The 19,395-nt window shown below is 59.0% G+C and overlaps 1 protein-coding gene across 1 annotated transcript in view; it reads left to right on the top strand.

Annotated features, from left to right (window-relative positions):
* The first annotated feature begins 1,227 nt into the window (after positions 1-1,227).
* Positions 1,228-19,395, top strand: part of STK32C (serine/threonine kinase 32C) — a 71,830-nt gene continuing 53,662 nt past the window's right edge. Inside the window, exon 1 of the mRNA XM_055560024.1 lies at positions 1,228-1,489. Coding sequence (XP_055415999.1) covers positions 1,228-1,489 — 262 coding nt within the window. The remainder of the gene's footprint in view (positions 1,490-19,395) is intronic.

Genomic DNA, 19,395 nt, shown 5'->3' with positions numbered 1-19,395 from the left:
GTCAGTCAGAGAACTCAACAAAAGCAAGCCCTCAGTGACCAAGTGTCAAGCATGCAGGGCTGGGTGGTACCGGGAGCCATCTCCGTAGGCCGTCTGCTGTGCTTTACCGGCGAGGTCTCTCCTGGCCCTGCGATGGGGGTGCGGGGAGGTCAAACCGAGCCCCGACACCCCCACTCCTCGCGCAATATGCCGCACACGGCTCCCGGGCCGGCCCGAGGCGCAGATATGCTCGGGGAGCTTCTCGTCCCGACCCGTGCCCGGCCGGCCACACTGAGAGCCCGACCGGAGGGAGACCCAACCACAGCGACCCAACCAGGGGATCCGAGGGCGCGGGCGCAGGTGCTCAGCGTCGCCTCGACCTCGAGCGCGCCCGTGCGTGCGTGTGCGCGCGAGCTCGCCGCGGGGTCTGGGCCGGCCGCGCGGGGAGGGGCTCCCGCCCCGGACCCGCTCCCGCCGCACCCCTCTTTCCCTGCGGCCCTGGTGCAGCCGCAGCGTTGAATCGGCCCCGGACGTGGGGCCGCAAGGCGGTGATCTGGCCTTGACCTCCGTACAGCCGTTTCCCGCTGCCCCTTCGCGGGTCCCGAGCGCGGCCTCGCCAAACTCAGAACCTCAGGATGAGGTTTAAGGCGCCCCGGGTCGGGCGGCAGCAGCTCGCGGGCCGCCTTTATCCACCAAGGCCAGAGGGACCCCTTTCTTGTCTCCAGTCTGTGCCGCCGCGGCGCTGTGCGCGGCACCCGCCCCTGCGTGGTGGGCCGCGGGTACCCTCTCGCTCAGGCCCCGCCCCGCCCCCGACCCCGCCCCCGCCCCGCCCCGCCCCGACCCCGACCCGCTCTAGCTCCGCCCCTAACTGGCCCCGCCCCCGGCTCCTGCCTGTCGGCCCCGTCCCCTCACTAGCTCCGCCTCCGGCCCCGCCTTCCGGCCCCGCCCTCCCCACTCCTGCCTGACGGCCCCGCCCCTGGCCCTCGCCCCGCCCCGGCTCCTACCTCCCGGCTCCGCCCCCGCGCTAGCTCCGCCCCGCGCTAGCTCCGCCCCGGCTCCTGCCTGCCGGCCCCGCCCCGGCCCCGCCCCCGGCCCTCGCAGTCGGCTGAGCTGACCGGGCTGCCGGGACCCGGGAGCGCCGAGCTCGGGGCGCAAGGCGGGCGCTGCCTGTCGTTCCCGCTCCCGCTCCCCGCCCGCCGGGCGGGCCATGCCCCGGACTCCGGCCGCGGTGCGCACTTCGGTCCGGCCATGAGGAGCGGCGCCGAGCGCAGGGGCAGCAGCGCCGCGGCGCCCCCCGGCTCGCCGCCCCTCGGCCGCGGGCGCCTCGCCGGCCCCGACGCGCCCCCGGCCCCGCCGCCGCCCACCTCCGGCCAGCCCCGAGCCCGGGACTCCAGCGATGCCCGCGCGCAGCCGCGCCCCCTGTTTCAGTGGAGCAAGTGGAAGAAGAGGATGGGGTCCTCCATGTCGGCGGCCGCAGCGCGGAGGCCGGTGTTTGACGACAAGGAGGACGGTGAGAAGGGCCGCGCGGCTGGGACCTGGGGAGCGCACTGGGGCCCGCGCCGCCGGGGAGCCCGCGCGCTCTCGCAGGGGGGCTGCTGCGGGAGGGTTTCCGTGCGTCGGGGCACCAAGGTTCCCGGGGCGGGAAGACGTTCCGGGGCGTCTCGGTTTCCGAGGAAACTCGCGGACGGTGCCTGCGGTGCCCACGCGCGTCCCGCGTGTCCGGCCGCGGCGCGGCGGGCGGAGCAGGCCCTCCAGCCGCGGGGAGTGAGGGTCGGTGGACCCCACTGCAGCCAGGGCGCCGTGTCTGCGTTTTCCTTTACCGTGCAGTGCGCGCGCTCGGTTGCCCCTCTGCACCTGAGGGGTGCCCAGTTCGCCAAGGGAGACACCCGACCACAGGTGGCGCGGGGGCCCGGCCCTCGGAGTTCTCAGGGCCGGCGACCGCGCCGCGTGGCTCCGGGCGTGCCCACCTTTGCACTCAGATGTGTGGTGGAGGCTTGCCTCTGTGCGAAAAGCTTCCCTTCTGGGAACTAGTTTGCCCTGAGTTCCCCCTGCAGGTAAGGCTGGTGACCTGGAGGTGGGCGCCAGTGGGAAGCAGGAGACCGAGGCAGGCCTGTGGGCACGCCTCCCTGAGCCCTGCTGGGCACAGGGCTTTTCCCTTAGCACCCCCGGGGGAGGTGGCAGTGCCCGCCCCTGAGCACCGTGACACTTCCGTAGGCAAGCATGCAGCTCTTCTCTCAGATGTCATGCAGATAAGTTCAATGCTATAAGATGACACATTTGATTCTTTTTGACATTTTCTTAAAATAGTAGAAATATGCATTTTTCATTTGTAGGCAGCCTGCAGCGGGTAGGATGGATCTTTTATAATTTTAGAGCACAGCTTAGCCAAGGAGCCCAAGCTATTTATTTCTGATAAATAATTTAAGCATTATAGGAAATTACAATACTGTGACCTAAGGCAAGTGTTGGAGAATGTGCAGCCTGGCGGCAGTCCTCACAGAGGGAAGGGGAGCCTGCTGCCTGGCAGGGTGGGGGAGGTCTGGAGGAAGCTGGGTTCCAATGAGCCCGGTCATGGTCAGCGGGCAGGGGGCCTGGGTGTCTGGACATGATCAAGGGGGGAGGCCTTCAGGACCGACCACGCCCGCACAGTGTATTCTGGGGAGACCTGTCTTTGTGTTCTGAACTTTAGGGCACAACTTACCGCTGGGGATGTTTCATATGTTGCATGTTTTTGAGTGTAAATATTCTAAGTGTAGAAAGCCCAGGGTGAATTAGGAAGGAATCAGGAAGCACACTGCATCTAGCTCTGGCTGTAGGGGCAGGATCAGAAGACATCTGATTTCAGGACCCGCCGGTGTCGGCCCAGAGCCGGCCCTCTCTCATGTCTTTGCATTTTGCTGTCCAAGGCAGAAAATGCAGGCAGAGAGGCATTGATGTAGCCCAGTGGCTGCCTTCAGCTTCGAACAGTAGAATTTTACTACCTATTCAGAGGGTTAGGTTTCAGAATCCAAGGAACATTAGAGGCAAAAAGAGCACAGAATGCATCTGTGGTTCTTGAATCTGATGTGGGAATTATTTCACACCTTCTCCCCCCTCCGCCGTCCCCATTCGCCTGAAGCAGGACAGCAGAGGTGCCGGCTATTCCGGGCTTGTGCAGGTGGGAGCTGGCTTCGGCAACAGGTGCACGCTCTTCAGCACATGTGCCTGTCAGTCACTCGCCCACCCCTGGGCTCAGTGGCCAGGTCTCCAAACTGAACACCTCAGGATGAGACCCAGCTGGGCTTTGGTGAGATTAGAGGGCCAGGACTGACCCTGGGTCTGATCGCCGTGGATGTGATCCTGGGGGCGGCCACTTTATTCCAGTTTTATTCTGTCTTTGTGCCATCGTCAGGGTGCACACGGCTCGGGGATCATAGTACGTGTTTGCAAAGAAAATGTGTGCAGCTCTTGGCCTGAAGGCTGTGGGTTTGTTTACATGCAAAGAGCAGGCTTTGGAAAGGAGGAGGGCCGGTCTTCCAGGAGGGCAAGGCTGCACCCCACCTTTCTCTGAGGGCGGGCAGCTGTCCTCCCCGGACAAGGTCCCACACTTCTCGGCCCTGTGCCGGTGAGCCGAAAGAGGAAACGGTGCTATGCTGAGGGCTTGCGTTTACTGGGACTGCCCGGTTGCCATGGTGATATGAGACCTTCTGATGAATTTTTTAGATTAAAACACCCAATTAGTGTATCAAATTTGGTATGCAGAGAAAAAGAAAAAAGAAAATAAGAGTGCAGTTTAACGGTGTGCCAGGTAGATGCCAACTGAAAAGCAGAATTGTGACTCGTTGGGCCTTGAAGGTCCCGCGTCCCCAAGGTGTCTGAGCCCGTGATCAGCCTGTGCTGGGCCGTGTTCAGAGTCCTCTGGGCCTCCTCCTCGCACCGGGCCCTTTCCCTCTGCCCGCAGCCCCGCGCCTCCGCTCGTCCCACCCTCATGGCTTCGGGAGCACTTGATTCAGGGGTGGACCTTGCGGGGCCTGCAGTCTGCTGCTCTGCCCAGCCTGCCGTGTGCTGGTCAGACACCCTCATCCCTCTTGTCTGGATGTCTTCCAGCACCTTCCCCAAGCAGCTGGGTGACAAGTAACCTGGGGTGGTGGGCACCTGCCCTTCTTGGCAGTCTGGCTGTTCTAAAGCCTAACATGGAATTAGGTTGCAAGTGGGGAACAACCGGCCGTCCGGGAGGCTTGCCTTCACCTGGAGACCTGGAACTAAAGCTCCATGGGGTGGCAGAGGGCCAGTCCTCGGCGTGTAGGGTGGGGTGGGCGGTAAGGTGGGACTTGGGGCTCCCGGAGTCTCATAACCTTTTATGAAACTTATAGAACCTTTTTTAAATTATAGAGGGATTAAAGTGTATAAATTTCTGAAAAGTTTAGACTTCCCTAAAATTGTCCTAAATAGGAAAAGCGAGGCTTTGGTAACTTTAGCCCAGAAAGGCCTCTGAGCGTACGCCTGCCCCAGCCCCTGCCTAGAATGCACTCACACACCAGTCGTGTAGAGACACACTTTATGGCTTTGGTGCAGAAATGGGATTGTGCTCCATTCAGGGTTTTGTCTAAACCTGCTGTTTTTACTTAGCGAGGTGTTGTGACGTCTCGTTGATCTAAAGGATCCCTTGTTGGCTAAATTTCCAAGGGCTGTTCTTAGTCCTGTGAACTAGACACAAAGGATGCTCTTAAAAACTGTGGGTGCCTCCCTGCCCCCAAATCCAGGTTGGATTTGTTGGGGGTGGGGCTGGGGGATGCTGGAGCTCAGGGATCAATATGTAAACAACTCAGCAGCGAGTGTTCTTGTGTGTTCATCGTGGTACACTCGACATTGTTTCCTTAGGGCACATTCCTGGGGATGACATTGCTGAGTCAGGAGTGCACATAGAAGGCAGCTTGCTGCATCCACCAGCTCCCTGGGGACGAGCCGTCCTGGGACGCGCTGCTGTCCCGGGTGCTTGTTACATGGTGGTGACCCAGTGGGCGTGGCTGCGGCAGGTGCAGGGTGCCTGGAGAAATGAGGAGGTGGGGAGTCTGGTGTTGGACAAGGAAGCATGACTGTGGTGAACACGGAGGGCGGGAGGAGAGGGGAGGAGGGAGGAGAGGGGAGGAGGACGCCCTCCTGTCCCCCCTCCCTGCCTCTGGGTGCTGGTGACAGCCTTGCTGTTTGACCACCTGAGAGCCTGCATCACTGCTTTGCTCGCTGCTGAGGTTGGCCATCTTTGTCTTTCCATGTTTGCATTCTGCTTTCCTGAGTCGCCAGCTCCTAGCCCTGCCCTGATGAGAGACGCTTGTTCAATCCCTGGGTCGGGAAGCAGCCCACTCCAGTGTTCTTGCCTGGAGAATCCCACGCACAGAGGAGGTGGCGGGCAGCAGTCCATGGGGTCGCTGTGGACACGACTGAAGCGACGTTGCCCGCCGCACGCACCCCTGCGCCTAGCCTCCCGCTCGGCTGTTGGCTGCCCTGTGCTTTCCACGGTTCGCAGGATGGAAGAGCCGAGGGGTGGTCGTTCATCTTTCTATGCTGCTAGTTTTTTTTTCCCCCCACGTGCATCCACTTAATTTTTGTGCGGTCAGATTCATCAAGACCCTCCTTCCTGGCGGTTTTCTGCCTCCATGTCCGGTTACACCAGTATGTGATGCTCATTCAGTCTTAAAACCCTGCACTTTCTTCTAGTGCTTCTGTGGTTTCACTTTTTACGTTGCAACTTTTGGTCATTTTGGACTCACACTGGACATGGTGAGAAGGGCTTTTCCTCCCGTGGGCCCTGTTCGTGCTTAGACCGGGCACATTCATTGCCTGTTTTTGTTGAATTGTGAACAAGATCTTTGCACCCATCACGTTCCACACTGGTTGGTGCTGGTATGAAGGAAAACTTAACTTTCAAAGATGTCTGTCCTGAGTGTGGTTTTCTGCGGAGGCTCCTCATGGCTCTTGAGTTGATTTTCCCAGACTTCTTGTTTGGTTGGTCGAGTCACCTGCCAAGAACGACTCGGTGACTTCAAGGTGTGTGTGCCAACCCTTCCTTGCTGTATGCCCAGAGCTGGGGGCAGCGGAGTGCACAGTGCTGAGAGCGTGGGGGCTGGCCCGGTGGTTCTGAAGCATCAGTCCGGCCCTGTCACTGAGTCCTCGTCCAGCGGTGAGTGGACCTGACTTAGAATAGGTGCCTCTCCCTTCCTTCCCGACCCTGGGGAGCGGGGCTGGCCGGGGCGGGGGCAGCTCTCTGTGAGGCCCAGGCTGATGGCAGTTCACCCCCTCCCCCACAACGCGGGGGCCTTGGTGGCAGAAACGCAGTGGCTGCAGAGCCTGGGGTCCTCTACCAGCCAGCGAGGGTCCCTGGCTCCCCGGTGCAGGGCCGGGTGTCCCGGGGGCCGTGGGGCAGCCCTGAGCTTGACGTGTTTGCGAGGCTGACGAGGCTGGTCCGGGATGGACCAGGGACTCGCTGTCGTGCTTTTTATGTAACAAATGTCAGCTCTGAGTGTCTATCCATCTGGCTGTGTGTTTTAAAATGCTAAAAATAAGTTGATTTTCTTTTAAACATTTAACCACCCGTCTTTCCAGTTGAGGAGGGATACAAGGATGCACGGGAGGTGAGCCTTGTCTGGGGCTGCTCTCTGAGGATGAGCCCTCCCGAGGCCCCAGGTCGGTCAGAGGGAGGCAAGGCGTTTATTCGGAGCAGGGTCGGGGCGGCTCGGAGGAGCTTCCCAAACTGCCAGGGCCCCCAGTCCCTGGGACCCTGTGAAAGTGCAGATGCTGGTTTGTCGGGCCTCAGGTGAGGCCTCGGGTTCTGTATTTCCATCCAACATCCCACCCACCCCGGGGAGGGCAGCGGCGCTAGACGCAGAGGGGACCCGCTCTGGGTGGGGGGCTTGGTAAGGATAGTGTGGGGGGCGGGGACCGGGGGCGTGGTCCCTGGGCAGCAGCCCCGAGGCACAGGGGCACCAGGGTGCTGCTCGCCCTGTGCTCCGTGGGGTGATGCCGTTGGCCACGGGTGGTACCTCGTCTGCATGCAGGCTGGCTCTCCCTGCCGAGGGAGCTCTTTAGTTTTGCTCTTATTTCTGTGTTGCTCTTTTTCTCTGTTGACCACGTGGACACACGCACTTGGAACAGCAGTGGCGCTTTGGGTCCTGCATTTGCAGCCGATGCCACAGCCTGAACTTCTTCCTTCCCTGATGAGCACTCAGCCTCCGCCCACTCCCACCCAGCCTGGGGGAGGCGTGTTGCCAGAAGCAGGTGGCTCAGGGCTGCGCCCACCCCCGGCCACTGTGTCCTCTCGTCCTGGCTGCTCTGACGGCCCAGCCCTGCCCGCCTGCCACCCCCGGCCCAGTGGTTCCCCGCTCAGGGCCTGTGCCCCGTGGCCTTGGGCCAGATTCCCCTTTGGGTGGGATGCTCAGAACCAGATTTGGTGTTTGTTCTTCTGACGTCGCGTTTCCTGTCCAATCAGAGTTTTCCTCCTTGTGTGCTTCTCAGTCCCTGCCTCGCTCTGACATCTCTGGATAAATCTATGGAGAGGGAAGACTTTGGTGACCAGCATCTCTACTAGCTGGCGAGAGTCCAGTGGACACTGGACCTTGCTGCTCCTGACAGCTGTTGGCATGCTTCCTCTAGCCCTGTCCCTGCTTCCCCGGGGCGGGGGGAGGTGGTCACCCGTCACCCTCTCTAGACCTCTGTCCCGCCCCAGGGGGTGGACGCATGCTGACCGGCGCCCTGGAGGCCACAGTGGGCTCCTCTCTCTTCCCTAAACGCTGGCTGTGGCCAGCATGCAGAATTACTTTAATGCTCAGAATTTGAGACAATTGGGGAGAAGCTACAATTAATAAAATCATTGTTATTTTTAAAAACCAGGATGCTTGCTTCATCAAAAGCTATTTTCTCATTGACCTGAAATCTCTTATTTAGAAACCAGGGCGCTGGGCAAGATCAGCGTGCCCCACCCAGCCCCTAGGTCACTCCCCCCACCCCCCGCCCTCCACACCCCCGGGTGTGACTGAGTGTGTGGTGGGCTCCAGCACTTGGCCGGCGCAGGCCCCGCAGAGTCGATGCCGTGCAAACCCGGCTTGGTGTTATTTACGTCCTGAAGCCAAGGAGATGGTGTGGGTGGGCGTCCGTGTCGCCCCCAATTTATTGAAAATAGCCAAGCGCTTCCGGTTTCTGGGGTGTAGACGCGCTCTGCATCTCTGTCTCCACTCGCCAGGCAGGACCTGTCACTGACACCAGGGACGTGCAGTGCCGTGTGCTCGGGTCTGGAGTCTGTTGGGCTTCTCAGACATGAGTCTCCACTTCCTGCTCCCGCCCTGAGGGGTCCGTGGTGCTGGGTGCTGCTTCCCAGCCTCCTGCCTCAGACTCGGGCCCGGGAAGCCGGGAGTGGGATCTTGGCCCCGGTCGCTCACCCCAGGACAGTCTGTTATCCGCGTGTGTGCGTGCTCAGTCGCTTCAGTCGTGTCCCACTCCGTGCGACCCACTCACTGTAGCCCACCAGGCTCCTCCGTCCTTGGGATTCTCCAGGCACAGATACTGGAGTGAGTTGCCATGCTCTCCTCCAGGGGCTCTTCCCAGCTGAGGGATCAAACCCGCCTCTCTTACGTCTCCTGCATTGGCAGGAGGGTTCTTTACCACGAGCGCCCCCAGGCAGCCTGTTTACTCTTTGTGTCTGGTAGTAAACAACCCCCAGACTCAGTGACTTAGCAACAATATTTATACTGTGTTTCCTGATTCTGCGGCTGGGAATCTGGGCGGGTCACCTGCTCCATGTGACATCCGTGGAGCTGGGAAAACCTGCTGGCCTCCCCATCACAGCCCCCTGGTCAGCTCAGCCACCCGGGGCTGGTGGCAGGCTCAGCGGGAGTCATGTCGCTGGTGGGGGGTGGTCCCTGGGGTCTCAGCTCCTGTGGGGCGGCTGCCCCATCAGTTATCTGTGACCACGTACCACTTTGCCCCCAGACAGAAACGGAGCGGCTGGACGCAGCGACATCAGCGCCTCTTTTTGGGAGCTGGCCGCTCGGGGTGGCCCGGATTGGGGCTGTGCTGGGCTGCGGGGGCCACGCGTGTTTGCATCGTCCTCGAGTCCCCTGTTTTCTTTTTATTCTTTGTGTCAAGGTCATCTTGTGTCTATGAAGTCCTCTTTTAGCTCCTTAGGCAGACAGCACGGGGCTGAGAGGAGGGCAGAGGGAGAGGGGCACACAGGAGGCAGATGGGAGGGGTGAAGAGTCACGAGCTGAAGGAAGGGTGGACCCAGCACCCACGTCGGTGCCCGGCTTGTGCCCATGTCATGGCCCTGCCTGGCGTTGGCCCAGAGGGGCAGGTGGGCAGCCTTGGGGGTGGTGGCCACCCTCCGGGACAGGACGCTGAGCAGGGGGCCTGGGCACTCTTTCTGGTGGAACTCGAGTCAGATGGGGGTCCTGGGCCGTGTGGGGCCCGCAGCACTCAGAGCTGCAGACAGGAAGCGGCTTGGTCCCTGCAGAGCCCCAAAGCTGGACCTGGTACAGACCCTGGGGGTGGGTGGGGCGAGGAGGAAGGGAGCGAGAGTTTGGGGCCAACGCCTGCTGTCCCCCGTCAAGCATCAGCGACCTCACCGCGTCCACTCAGCCACGGAGCGCCACGGACCCGCTCCAGCCTGGAGACGCGCCCCAGTTTGGGTGATGGATGATGCAGCTGGCCGTCCAGCCGCAGACGCTGCTGCTGGGTGATCTTTTATTCCTTTTAGCTTTTTATTATATAACAAAAGGTGACAAGAAAAGTATTAAGAAATTCGGTGTCTTATGTAATCTCAGCGCTAAGATAACCATTTGTGCCTTTTCACACCCCCTTCCAGTCCATACTTGAACACTCACGGAATATATATGACTTTTAAAGTAAACTTTATTTAGAACATTTTTAGCTTCACAGAAAATTTACAGAAAAGTCGTGAAGGTGGCGCAGAGGGTTCTTATATATCCCGCACCTCATTTCCCCTGATGTTAACGTTAACATAGGGCATTTGTCATGACTAGGGAGCCAGGGGGGAGACAATATTGTACTAGTCAGGGTTCTCTAGACAAACACCAGACAAATAGAATAATAACGTGTGTGTGTGTGTGTGTAAACGAACATTTTTGTTGTTCTGTCCCTCAGTCGTGTTGGATTCTTTGTGACCCTGTGGACTGCACCATGCCAGGCTTCCCTGTCCTTCACTATCTCCCGGAGGTTGCTCAAACTCATGTCCATCAAGTCGGTGATGCCATCCAACCATCTCATCCTCTGTCGTCCCTTTTTCCTCCTGCCTTCAATCTTTCCCAGCATCAGGGTCTTTTCCAATGAGTCAGCTCTTCGCATCAGATGGCCAAAGTATTGGAGCTCCAGCTTCAGCATCCATTCTTCCAATGACTATTCAGGACTGATTTCCTTTAGAATGGACTGGTTGGATCTCCTTGCAGTCCAAGGGGACTCTCAAGAGTCTTCTCCAACACCAGAGTTCAAAAACATCAATTCTTCGGTGCTCAGGCTTCTTTATGGTCCAATTCTCACATCCGTACATGACTACTGGAAAAACCATAGCTTTGATTATACAGACCTTTGTTGGCAAAGTGATGTGTCTACTTTTAAATACGCTTCCCAGGTTTGTCATAGCTCTTCTTCCAAAGACCGTCTTCAAGTGCCCACCCACATCAGGGAGGGCCGCCTCCTCTGCTGAGTCCGTGGTTCAACTGCTAATCTTGCCCAGAAGCTCCCTCCAGAACAGGCGCAGAGCACTTTAACCTAGGTGCTCCGGGCCAGTCAGCGTGACATGTGAAATGAACCACCGTAACTCTGAGAAATACTGAAGTCATGGTTTATTCAGTTTTGCTGTTTTTTTTTAACTGAACATTCTTTTTCTGTTCCGCGGTCCCATCCAGGATCCACATGACATCTCACTGTCCGTCTTTAGGCCCCTGTGAGCTGAGTCAGTTTCTTAGACTGTGCTTGTTTTGATGACCTTGACAGTTTTGGGTCTTTGGAAGAAAGACTACGGGAAAAATGCTCTTCTCGTCACGTCCTGTTGGGGGTGCAGATGCTCAGCTGGGCTTACTGCTGCTGACGTTGGTCTTGACCACCTGGCCAAGGTTGTGTCTGTCAGGCGTCTTCACCGTCGGGGTCTCCGTCCCCCGTCCACGCTGTGCCATCCCTGTGGGACAGGAGGCTGGGGTCCGCCTCCTCTAGGGGCAGGTATCTACATGAAATTGCTTGGGATTCTTTGCACAGAAGCCTTGTGTGTTCTTCTGCTTGCTTTGTGGTTCAGTCATTCACTCGAGCCCTTGCAGACTCATGGATCTCTGTTCTATGCTTTGCGTTGCGATCCGAGCCCTCGTGTTTGACTTACTTTCTGCTCGGGCTGGCCAGCTCCGGCCATCAGAAGCTTCCCTGGCGCCTTGGGCCTGCTGCCCTTACTGTTTGCTGTCTTTGCTTCTTTCTGAGCACTTCCTTACTTTTTGTAACTAGAACATGCTCCAGACTCATTGTGTATTTCCCAACCCAACCCTAGAATCAGCCAGTTCTCCCAGGAGCCCAGGTCCTTCTTCTGGGTAGGGTGTCAGAAACCAAGATCTGGGCGCTGGGGGTACTCACCCTTCCTGGGAGATAATGACCTTTTAAAGCACAGAGCTGTACCCAGCGCACCGCTCAGCCTCAGGCCCAGACTCTTGACCTTCAGGAAGTCTGCACAGGCCCAGCGCAGGTCCCTGCCCGTCCCCTCCTAACCCAGGGCCCCTCCACCCACACTGGGGCATGCCCGTCTGTCTCCAGGCCTGCAGGCAGGCCTGTCCATGATCCCAGCTCTGGGTGGGGGGCAGCGGCCTGCAGGTCTGGCTCTGGGGAATCCAGAGCTGTGCCTCCAGGGTCCCAGCTCTGGGTGGGGGCAGCGGCCTGCAGGTCTGGCTCTGGGGAACCCAGAGCTGTGCCTGAGCTGCGCCCTGTGCCCCGTTCACGTTTCATAACTGTTGGCACGCGATGGCACAGGCTCCAGGGGGTGGCTGGGCATGAACCAGGCTTTTTTGTGTCCCCAGGGTGGAGATTGATGCCAGGCATCCAGAAGACACTCTCTGTGCGTCTGGGGGAGAGTAAACAGCCCCTTCCTGCTCCCGTGTGGAGAGCTTCCCTTGGTGCCCTGTCCCCCATCGTTTGTTCCCCGTTATCAGCAGAACTCCTGAGGGCGCTGGTCCGCGTGGGCGCCTGTCCCCTCACCTGCAGGCCGGGATTTGTCCCTCGGCCTCCAAGCCCTCGTGAAGCCCCCCTGCACGGGGGGAGGGCTGACGCCCAGTTCTCGTGTCTCCGTCTGGACCCCCCAGCTTCCCTCTCTCCCAGGACGCCGCTGCGTGTCTCAGCCTCTCCTCCTGCCGCCCTGGTGACTCCGGAGTGCTGGGCTCCTGCCCCCTCCTTTCCTTTCCTGCTTTGCTCACGCGGATGGTCTCACAGATTCAAATACCATCCACATGCCATGCCTCCCAAGTATCCCTCCAGCCAGGACCTTGCCTCCCACACTCCAGGCTTCTCTGCCCAGGCTCCGGCTCGTGTGTCACACGTGTGTCCTGTAACACGTTCACACCGCACCCCTGCAGTCTCCCTCCTCACTGACTGCATCCTTCCAAGTGCCCTGTGGCCCCCCTGCACTTGATGCGCCCCCTTCCAGCCCAGACCTCACGTGGCACCTTGGTTCTGCCTTCCAGAGACTGACTGCCCGCGTCCCCGCCGCCCCACGCGCCCCGAGCTCCCCTCCCCGCCCTCCATCCCGAGGTAGCAGCCAGGCTCACCAATATCAGCACCTGCTTCGGGGCCCCAGGGCTGAGAACTTGCAGGGTACCCGGGCGCAGCCTGGGGTTCTGGGGTTAACCTGTGTGTGCATGTGAACGTCAGCGTGTGTGGGAATGTGTGCGCCTGGGGTGTGCACGCTGTAGCCGGGCTCACAGGCACTGTCCTGGCTGTCCCCTCTTGAGGACCCCTTTCCCCCCCATGGACCCCGGCCCCCTTGTGGACCCCCTGCCCCCACTTGTGGACCCCGTCCCCTCTTGTGGACCCCAGCCCCCCTTGTGGACCCCTGTCCCCCCTTGGACCCTGGCCCCCCTTGTGGACCCCCATCCTCCATGTGGACTCCCTGGCCCCCCTTGTGGACCCCCATCCTCCATGTGGACTCCCTGGCCCCCCTTGTGGACCCCGGCCCCCCTGTGGACCCCTGTCCCGCTTGTGGACTCCCTGTCCCTCTTGTGGACCCCTGTCCGCCCTGTGAACCCCGGCCCCCCTGTGGACCCCGGCCCCCCTGTGGACCCCTGTCCGCCCTGTGGACCCCGGCCCCCCTGTGGACCCCGGCCCCCCTGTGGACCCCTGTCCCTGTAGAGGTGCAGGTGCCACGGGGCTGGCTCCCTGGGGTGGGCAGCTCTCCTGGCAGCTATCTCCCTGCTCGTTGAAGACGCTGCGATGTGGTTGCGGCCCGCGAGGTTCTCCCTCGGAAGGACCCCATGGTCTGCTGCAGGGGAGCCTGGGCTGTTGAGCGAGGCCCGGGGTTTGGGGGGGAGGCAAGGCCCATGCCTGACACGTGTGCAGTGCCTCTCTTCTCTGCTGGGACGGCAGGGGCCAGGGACCCGTGATCCCACCACTGCTGGCATCCAGCTAACGGGGGCTGCAGCCGATGAATGGCCATCTCGGGCACACAGGTGGACCTGGGGCCCACGCGGGCCGTGCCCGCCAGCTCCAAGGCTGGGGGCTCCGTGCGGAGTGGCAGGTGAGGTCAGAGCCGTGGGGCGCTGTGCCGCAGGCTGAGGGGGCTGGGTTTGCTCAGCACAGCTTACCTGGGGGTCGATCACTTCCCAGGGCAGGGGCGTGTCCTACCTGCCCTCTCCCTGGGCTGACCCTCGTCTTCAGGCCCTGGGGGTGCAGCCTTGGACTGAGCATCATGAGCTGAGACGGTGAGGGGACGGTGGTCACCTGGGGCCAGGGGTGGGCCTGGCCTTGGACCCATGCGGGTGTGTCCAGTGGAATCTCAAGAAACCTTTACAGAACAAACTTAAGTTAGTTTTAATTAAAAAAAAAAGAAGCAATGCTCTGGAGAGCGCAGGTTCGCTTGTGTGCGGATCCTGTTAATTGAAAGGTTCAGGAGGTTGTTAATTACTCTTTTAGCAGCAGCATCTTTTCTCCCAAAGGCACTCACGTTCCGTCTTGTCAGTGCACAAGCGACGTGCCCCTGCCCAGGGCACCAACCTCAGAGTGGGTGGCTGCCTCTGCCCTGGGCCTTGGGTGCGGCGTGCATGCGTCCCAGCTGGTATCCCCGCGTCCTTGGCGGCCAGTCTGGTCCTGTGCTGGGAGGGGGATCCAGTCTGAGTTTCAGGTCATTCCCTTCTGTCCTTAGTGGTCATTCTGGGAAAGGAGACACTTTTAATCTGGGGGAGTCCAGCTTCTCACTCATTCCTCCCTTTAGGGTTTGTTCCCTTTGTGTCCTGTCTAGAACATAGTTACCTAACTCGTGGTCATAAAGACTGTTTTTCCTTTCTACTAGAGCTTTTATGGTTTTACTGTTATTTTTTTCTTTTGTACAAAAAGCACATATCATTCCCCCATCACAAAATCGGGTGGCTGAATTACAGGAACGAAACCAGATCAAAGACATAAAAAGAGAAACTCACCAGTCATACTGAAACCTACCAGACTCTTGGAGTGGAAATGAGCTTGTCTCTACTAGAGCTTAATTCCATTGCCTTTGACTCCAGTGCTTTTCGACAATGGCCAGGGTTTTCCATATTTTCCCACCAGTCTTTCCCAAAGGAAACTCATTCCAGATTCTCACCTTTTCCACTGAGGTCTTAAAAGGGAAACGGAGTTCCACTTCATACTGTGGTCTCTTGTAACCTCAGTTCTTTAATGTGATCACTTTCAAATTTGCAGGATGGACGTGGAAATACTTTTACTCCGCTGTAGTGATTCCATTGTTCACGCTCCACTTCAGGTTGGTGTTTATGTTGCTCAGACGCCAGGGCCAGGGCTCGGCCTCTCTGCTCTTCTCCTGCCTTCCTCCCTCCCCCTTCCTCTCCTTCCTTCTCTCCCCTCCTCCTCCTCCTCTGCGGTCTGATGTCTGTGTGATCCAGCACCGCTTGCTGAGATGATCATCCTTTCCCCAGGAACGTTCCCTGGCATCTTTCTGGAACTTGTACTCATGGGCCTCTTCCTGGCTCTGTTCTGCTCCTTTGATCTCTTTGTCTGTCTTTACGCCGATGCCACAGCATGCTGATTATTGTAGCTTTACAATGCGGCTGAAAGCAGATGTGTTTGGCCTCCAACTTTGTTCTTTTTCCAGATTGTTTTGACTATGCTAGATTCTTTGCCTTCCTCTGTAAATTTTAGAATCAGTTTATCAGTTCCTAAAGTAAGCTAAGATTTTGATTGGGATTCCATGAAACTTGATCACTTAAAAAAGGACAGACTTCTTAACATTTTGCGTTTTCCAGTCCAGGAACGTGGCACTTCATGCATTTATTCTGGTCTTTAATTTCTGTCAGCATGGCTTCATAGTTTTCACTGTGCAGGGGTTGCAGGCATATTTTGTGTTTTTTAAAAATAAATTGTGCATCTTGACTGTATCCCATTGCCCTGTGGAACACACCTACTCTGATATCTTGTCTATAGATTTCATAGGGTTTTCTATGTTGCTTGTGAACGAAGACAGATTTACCAACTTTATGCTTTTTCGCACTATCTAGACATCCATCACGATGTCGATTAGAGGAGCGGGGAGCTGGCTTCCTTGTCTTTTTCGTGATCTTAGAGGGAGAGCATCCAGTATTTCACCATTAAGTACAATGTCAGCTGAGCTTTTTCAAAGATTCCCTTATCAGACTGAGGAAGTTTCCTTCTCTTCGTAGTCTGATGAGTTTTTGTTTTAAAGTCATTAATGGTTGTTGGATTTTGCCAAATGCCTTTTGTATCTGTGGAGATAACTCCTTTATTTTGCCAACGCGGTAAATTGCACTGAGTGACTTTTGAACAAAAATCAGTCTCACGTTATTAGGTTCGTGTTTAGATATTGCTGGATTCAATTTGCTGATATTTTGAGGCGAGCCGAGCGGCTCAGTGGTAAAAAAATAAATCCGCCTGCCAATACAGGGCAGGAGCTGCAGGAGACTCAGGTTCAATTTGTGGGTCGAGAAGATCCCCTGGAGTTGGAAATGTCAACCCCTTCCAGTATTCTTGCCTGGAGAATCCTATGGACAGAGGAGCCTGGGGGCTACAGTCCGTGGGGTCGCAGAGAGTCGGACGCGACTGATGGACCGAGCGCCCGTGCGGCACACGATTTTTATTATACTCACGGGGAATATTGGCCTGGAGTCTCCTTCCTTGTGGTGTCTTTGGCAGGTTCACGCCAGCCTCATAAGATGGGTTGGAGGTATTCCCTCCTCCTCCGTTTCTTGTAAAGTCTGTGCGAGGTTGGTGTCACTTCTCCGTTAAACCTTTGCTAAAGGTCACCTGTGAAGCCGCTGAGCCTGGAGCTTTCTTTGTGGGGAAGCTTTAAGGACAAATTCGATTTCTTTGATAGTTTGGGGGTATTCAGACTTCCCGCTCCTCCTCCTGTTCGCTTTCAAGGGGTGGAATTCGCCCCTTGCGTCAAGTGCTTGTTTTCCTTCAGAGGCTGTCGTGACGCCTCTCCTTTACCCCTCATGTCAGCGTTTTACGGTTTCTCCCCCTTTCTGTCTGTCAGTCACAACGAGGAACGAGAAGCCTCCAGTGCTGCTGGCTGGTCTGTGCCTTCCGTTCCTCCTGCTGGTTTTGCTCTGTGTGTGTGTCTGGCTTAGGCTGCGTACGCGTTTGGTGCTGCTGTGTCTCTTTGGATGACTTGAGCCTTTGTCCTATGACACATCTGATGATGCTCCTTGGCTCCAGGTCTGCCTTGGTGTCGATGTGGCCGCCTGGTTTCTTTGGTTGGTTCGTGTGTGAGCAGCCGTTTCCTCCCTTAACCTCTTGCCTCTGTACCTTTAAGGAGGAAGCAGTTTCTTTATAAATAGCACTTGGTTGACTCTGGCTTTTTAAATCCAGTCTGGAGATGCCTGCTTTTTAGAAGGAATGTTCATCCATTTACTTGAATGTAATTGTCGATATATTTAAGTCTAAAATCTTGCTATTTTCACTACTTTTCTATTTGCTATCCCCATCAATTAATTGTTTATCATCAATCTCCTGGGTTATGGGCTTCTCTGGTGGTGCTCCTGCCGATGAAGGAGATGTGGGTTTGATGCCTGGGTCGGAAAGATCCCCTGGAGGAGGGCATGACAACCCACTCCAGTCTTCTTGCCTGGAGAATCCCATGGACAGAGGAGCCTGGCGGGAGCCAGTCCATAGGGTCGCACAGAGTTGGACGCGTCTGAGCGACTTCGCACAGCTCGCCATCTCCTGTTAGAACAGAAGCCGCTTGAGGGGAGGGGCTCTGTTCCCTGAGAACGTTCCCCTGGTCTTGGGGAGGGACGGCCCAGGGCTGCAGCCCTTGCTTGGGCTGTTGGCCTGCATGGGAGAGGCCTGGGTGGTCTCAGGGCCTGCACGGGTGGCGGGCCCAGTGCCTGCCCCTCCAGCCCCGTCCAGGTCTGTCTGTCCCCCTCCTGGTGCGGCGAGTGAGGGGCCCCCGCGGCCGGGCTCAGTGGTCCCGGGCCTCGTTTGGTCCAGGTCGCCTCTTCAACACTGTATCGCTGGGTTTGTGAGGTGCCTCCCCTCCGTGGGCAGCGGGGGCTGGAGGCTGCAGGTGCCCAAAAGTCCTCAACAGCAAGTCTCCGAATTTGGAGAATCTGAGACAGGGAAGGGCCTGCTTGCAGCCTACCGGCCGCTGGCTCTGCGTGGGGAGGGGCCTGCACCCTCGGCTCCTGTGGGGGGCGGGGTGGGGTGGGGCCTGCTGGAGAATCCCTGTCCAGGCTTCTCCGGCTGGGTGAGTAGAGCTGTGCCCCCGGCCAGGTTGCAGACTGCTCCCTCTGGACCTGAGCAGTATGGGCAGCCCCTTCTGGCAGCTGGACCCTGCCCAGCACGTGCCAGGCGCTCCCGCCGCCCTGCCCCTGCGCGATGGCCCCCTGCCCTTCAGTGGACATCGCTGCCCATTTCAGGCCGTGGGGAAGGGCGTCCGGGCTGCGGGGTCACCAGCCAGGAAGGCCCTCCAGGATCCCGGAAGCTAGCCACCAGTGACACGTCCTGCTCCGGCGACCTCGTCACCCACGGCCTGCACTGCTGGGGTCTGGAGCTGCGCGGTCAGCGGAGAAGGGCGGGCCCTGCAGGTGGCCGGCAGATGCTGAGCCCAGCGGGTGCTGGCCTGGGCCCCAGGCCTGGTGGCCCCATGGGCTCCTGGTCCAGCCCAGCCCTCCCCCCGCGTGGCTCACCCTCCTCTCCCCTGGGCGCCAGCACCCGGTTTGCCGCTCGGCGAGGTGTCTGCATGGGCAGTGGCCCCGGTAGGGGCAGAGGATGTGGGCACCTGGACCTGGAGGACCCAGGGCAGGGCCAGCGCCTCAGCCTCAGCCTCGCGGGCAGCTCCGGGCCTGAAAGGGGACCCGCCACGTGGTCCCTTACTGGTCCCCCGCCCTCTACAGGGATGCTGCGCCTTCCCCAGGGACAGGCAGGGGCAGCCATGCCCCTCCCGCCAGCTCAGCTCCATCCAGACTGGCAGCCGGTGGTCCAAGTGTCTCACTGGTGGCCCCTGGTCTCATCACAGGTCGCTAGCGATCACGGCACCCTTGGCTGCCTCTGCCTGATGGTCTCTGACTTTGTTTCTCTCGAGGAGGGGCTTCAGAGCACCCCCAGGACAGGAGCTGTTCTCCCCACCGCGAGCCTGTGGCCCTCCGCTAAATAAGCAGCTCGGGTTCTCAGGCGCCTTCGCCGCGGAGCTGGCTCACACGCGTGGACTCTGCTTGGGGGCGGCGTATCCTGACGCCTGCAGAAGGTGACACGGGGGCTTTGCGGTCCCAGCTGGTGCTGGGGCTCCGCCGGGCGGGGGCCGCGTGGCGGGCGGGGGTGGCGCAGGTCTGCTTTTCTCGGCAGCGGGGCGGGTGGTTCTGCGGGGCCCTCCCGGTGCAGCAGCTGCAGGCGCCCCCCAGGCCGGGTTGCGGGGTGCCGTGTGTGCCTGGCGGGCGGCACAGCCTCAGGGCACGGCCCCTCCGCGGCTCGGGGGACGGTGCCCTCCCTTCCTGCACCCCCTCCCCGGCTGGGCCGGGAGGGCCACGTGCGGGGGAGCCCCAGCTGACGCTCCGCTCCTCCCGCTGGGGCCTGGGGATCCCGTGGCTCCCGAGCCCAGCCCGCAGGGCCCCCACCTGTGAGGACTGCTTTCCTCGCCAGTGGCCCGTGGGAGCCGTGTGACCGGGTGTGGGGTGGAGGCACACCCGTCGGAGAGGTCATGCTGTCCTGGGAGTCATCTTCTCAGAGGAAGATTTTAATTTCCTA

The sequence above is a fragment of the Bubalus kerabau genome, chromosome 22 (assembly GCF_029407905.1).
Source record: "Bubalus kerabau isolate K-KA32 ecotype Philippines breed swamp buffalo chromosome 22, PCC_UOA_SB_1v2, whole genome shotgun sequence".
NCBI lineage: Eukaryota > Metazoa > Chordata > Mammalia > Artiodactyla > Bovidae > Bubalus > Bubalus kerabau.
The sequence above is the reverse complement of the archived record's forward strand: the minus strand, read 5'-3'. Positions and strand labels throughout refer to the sequence as shown.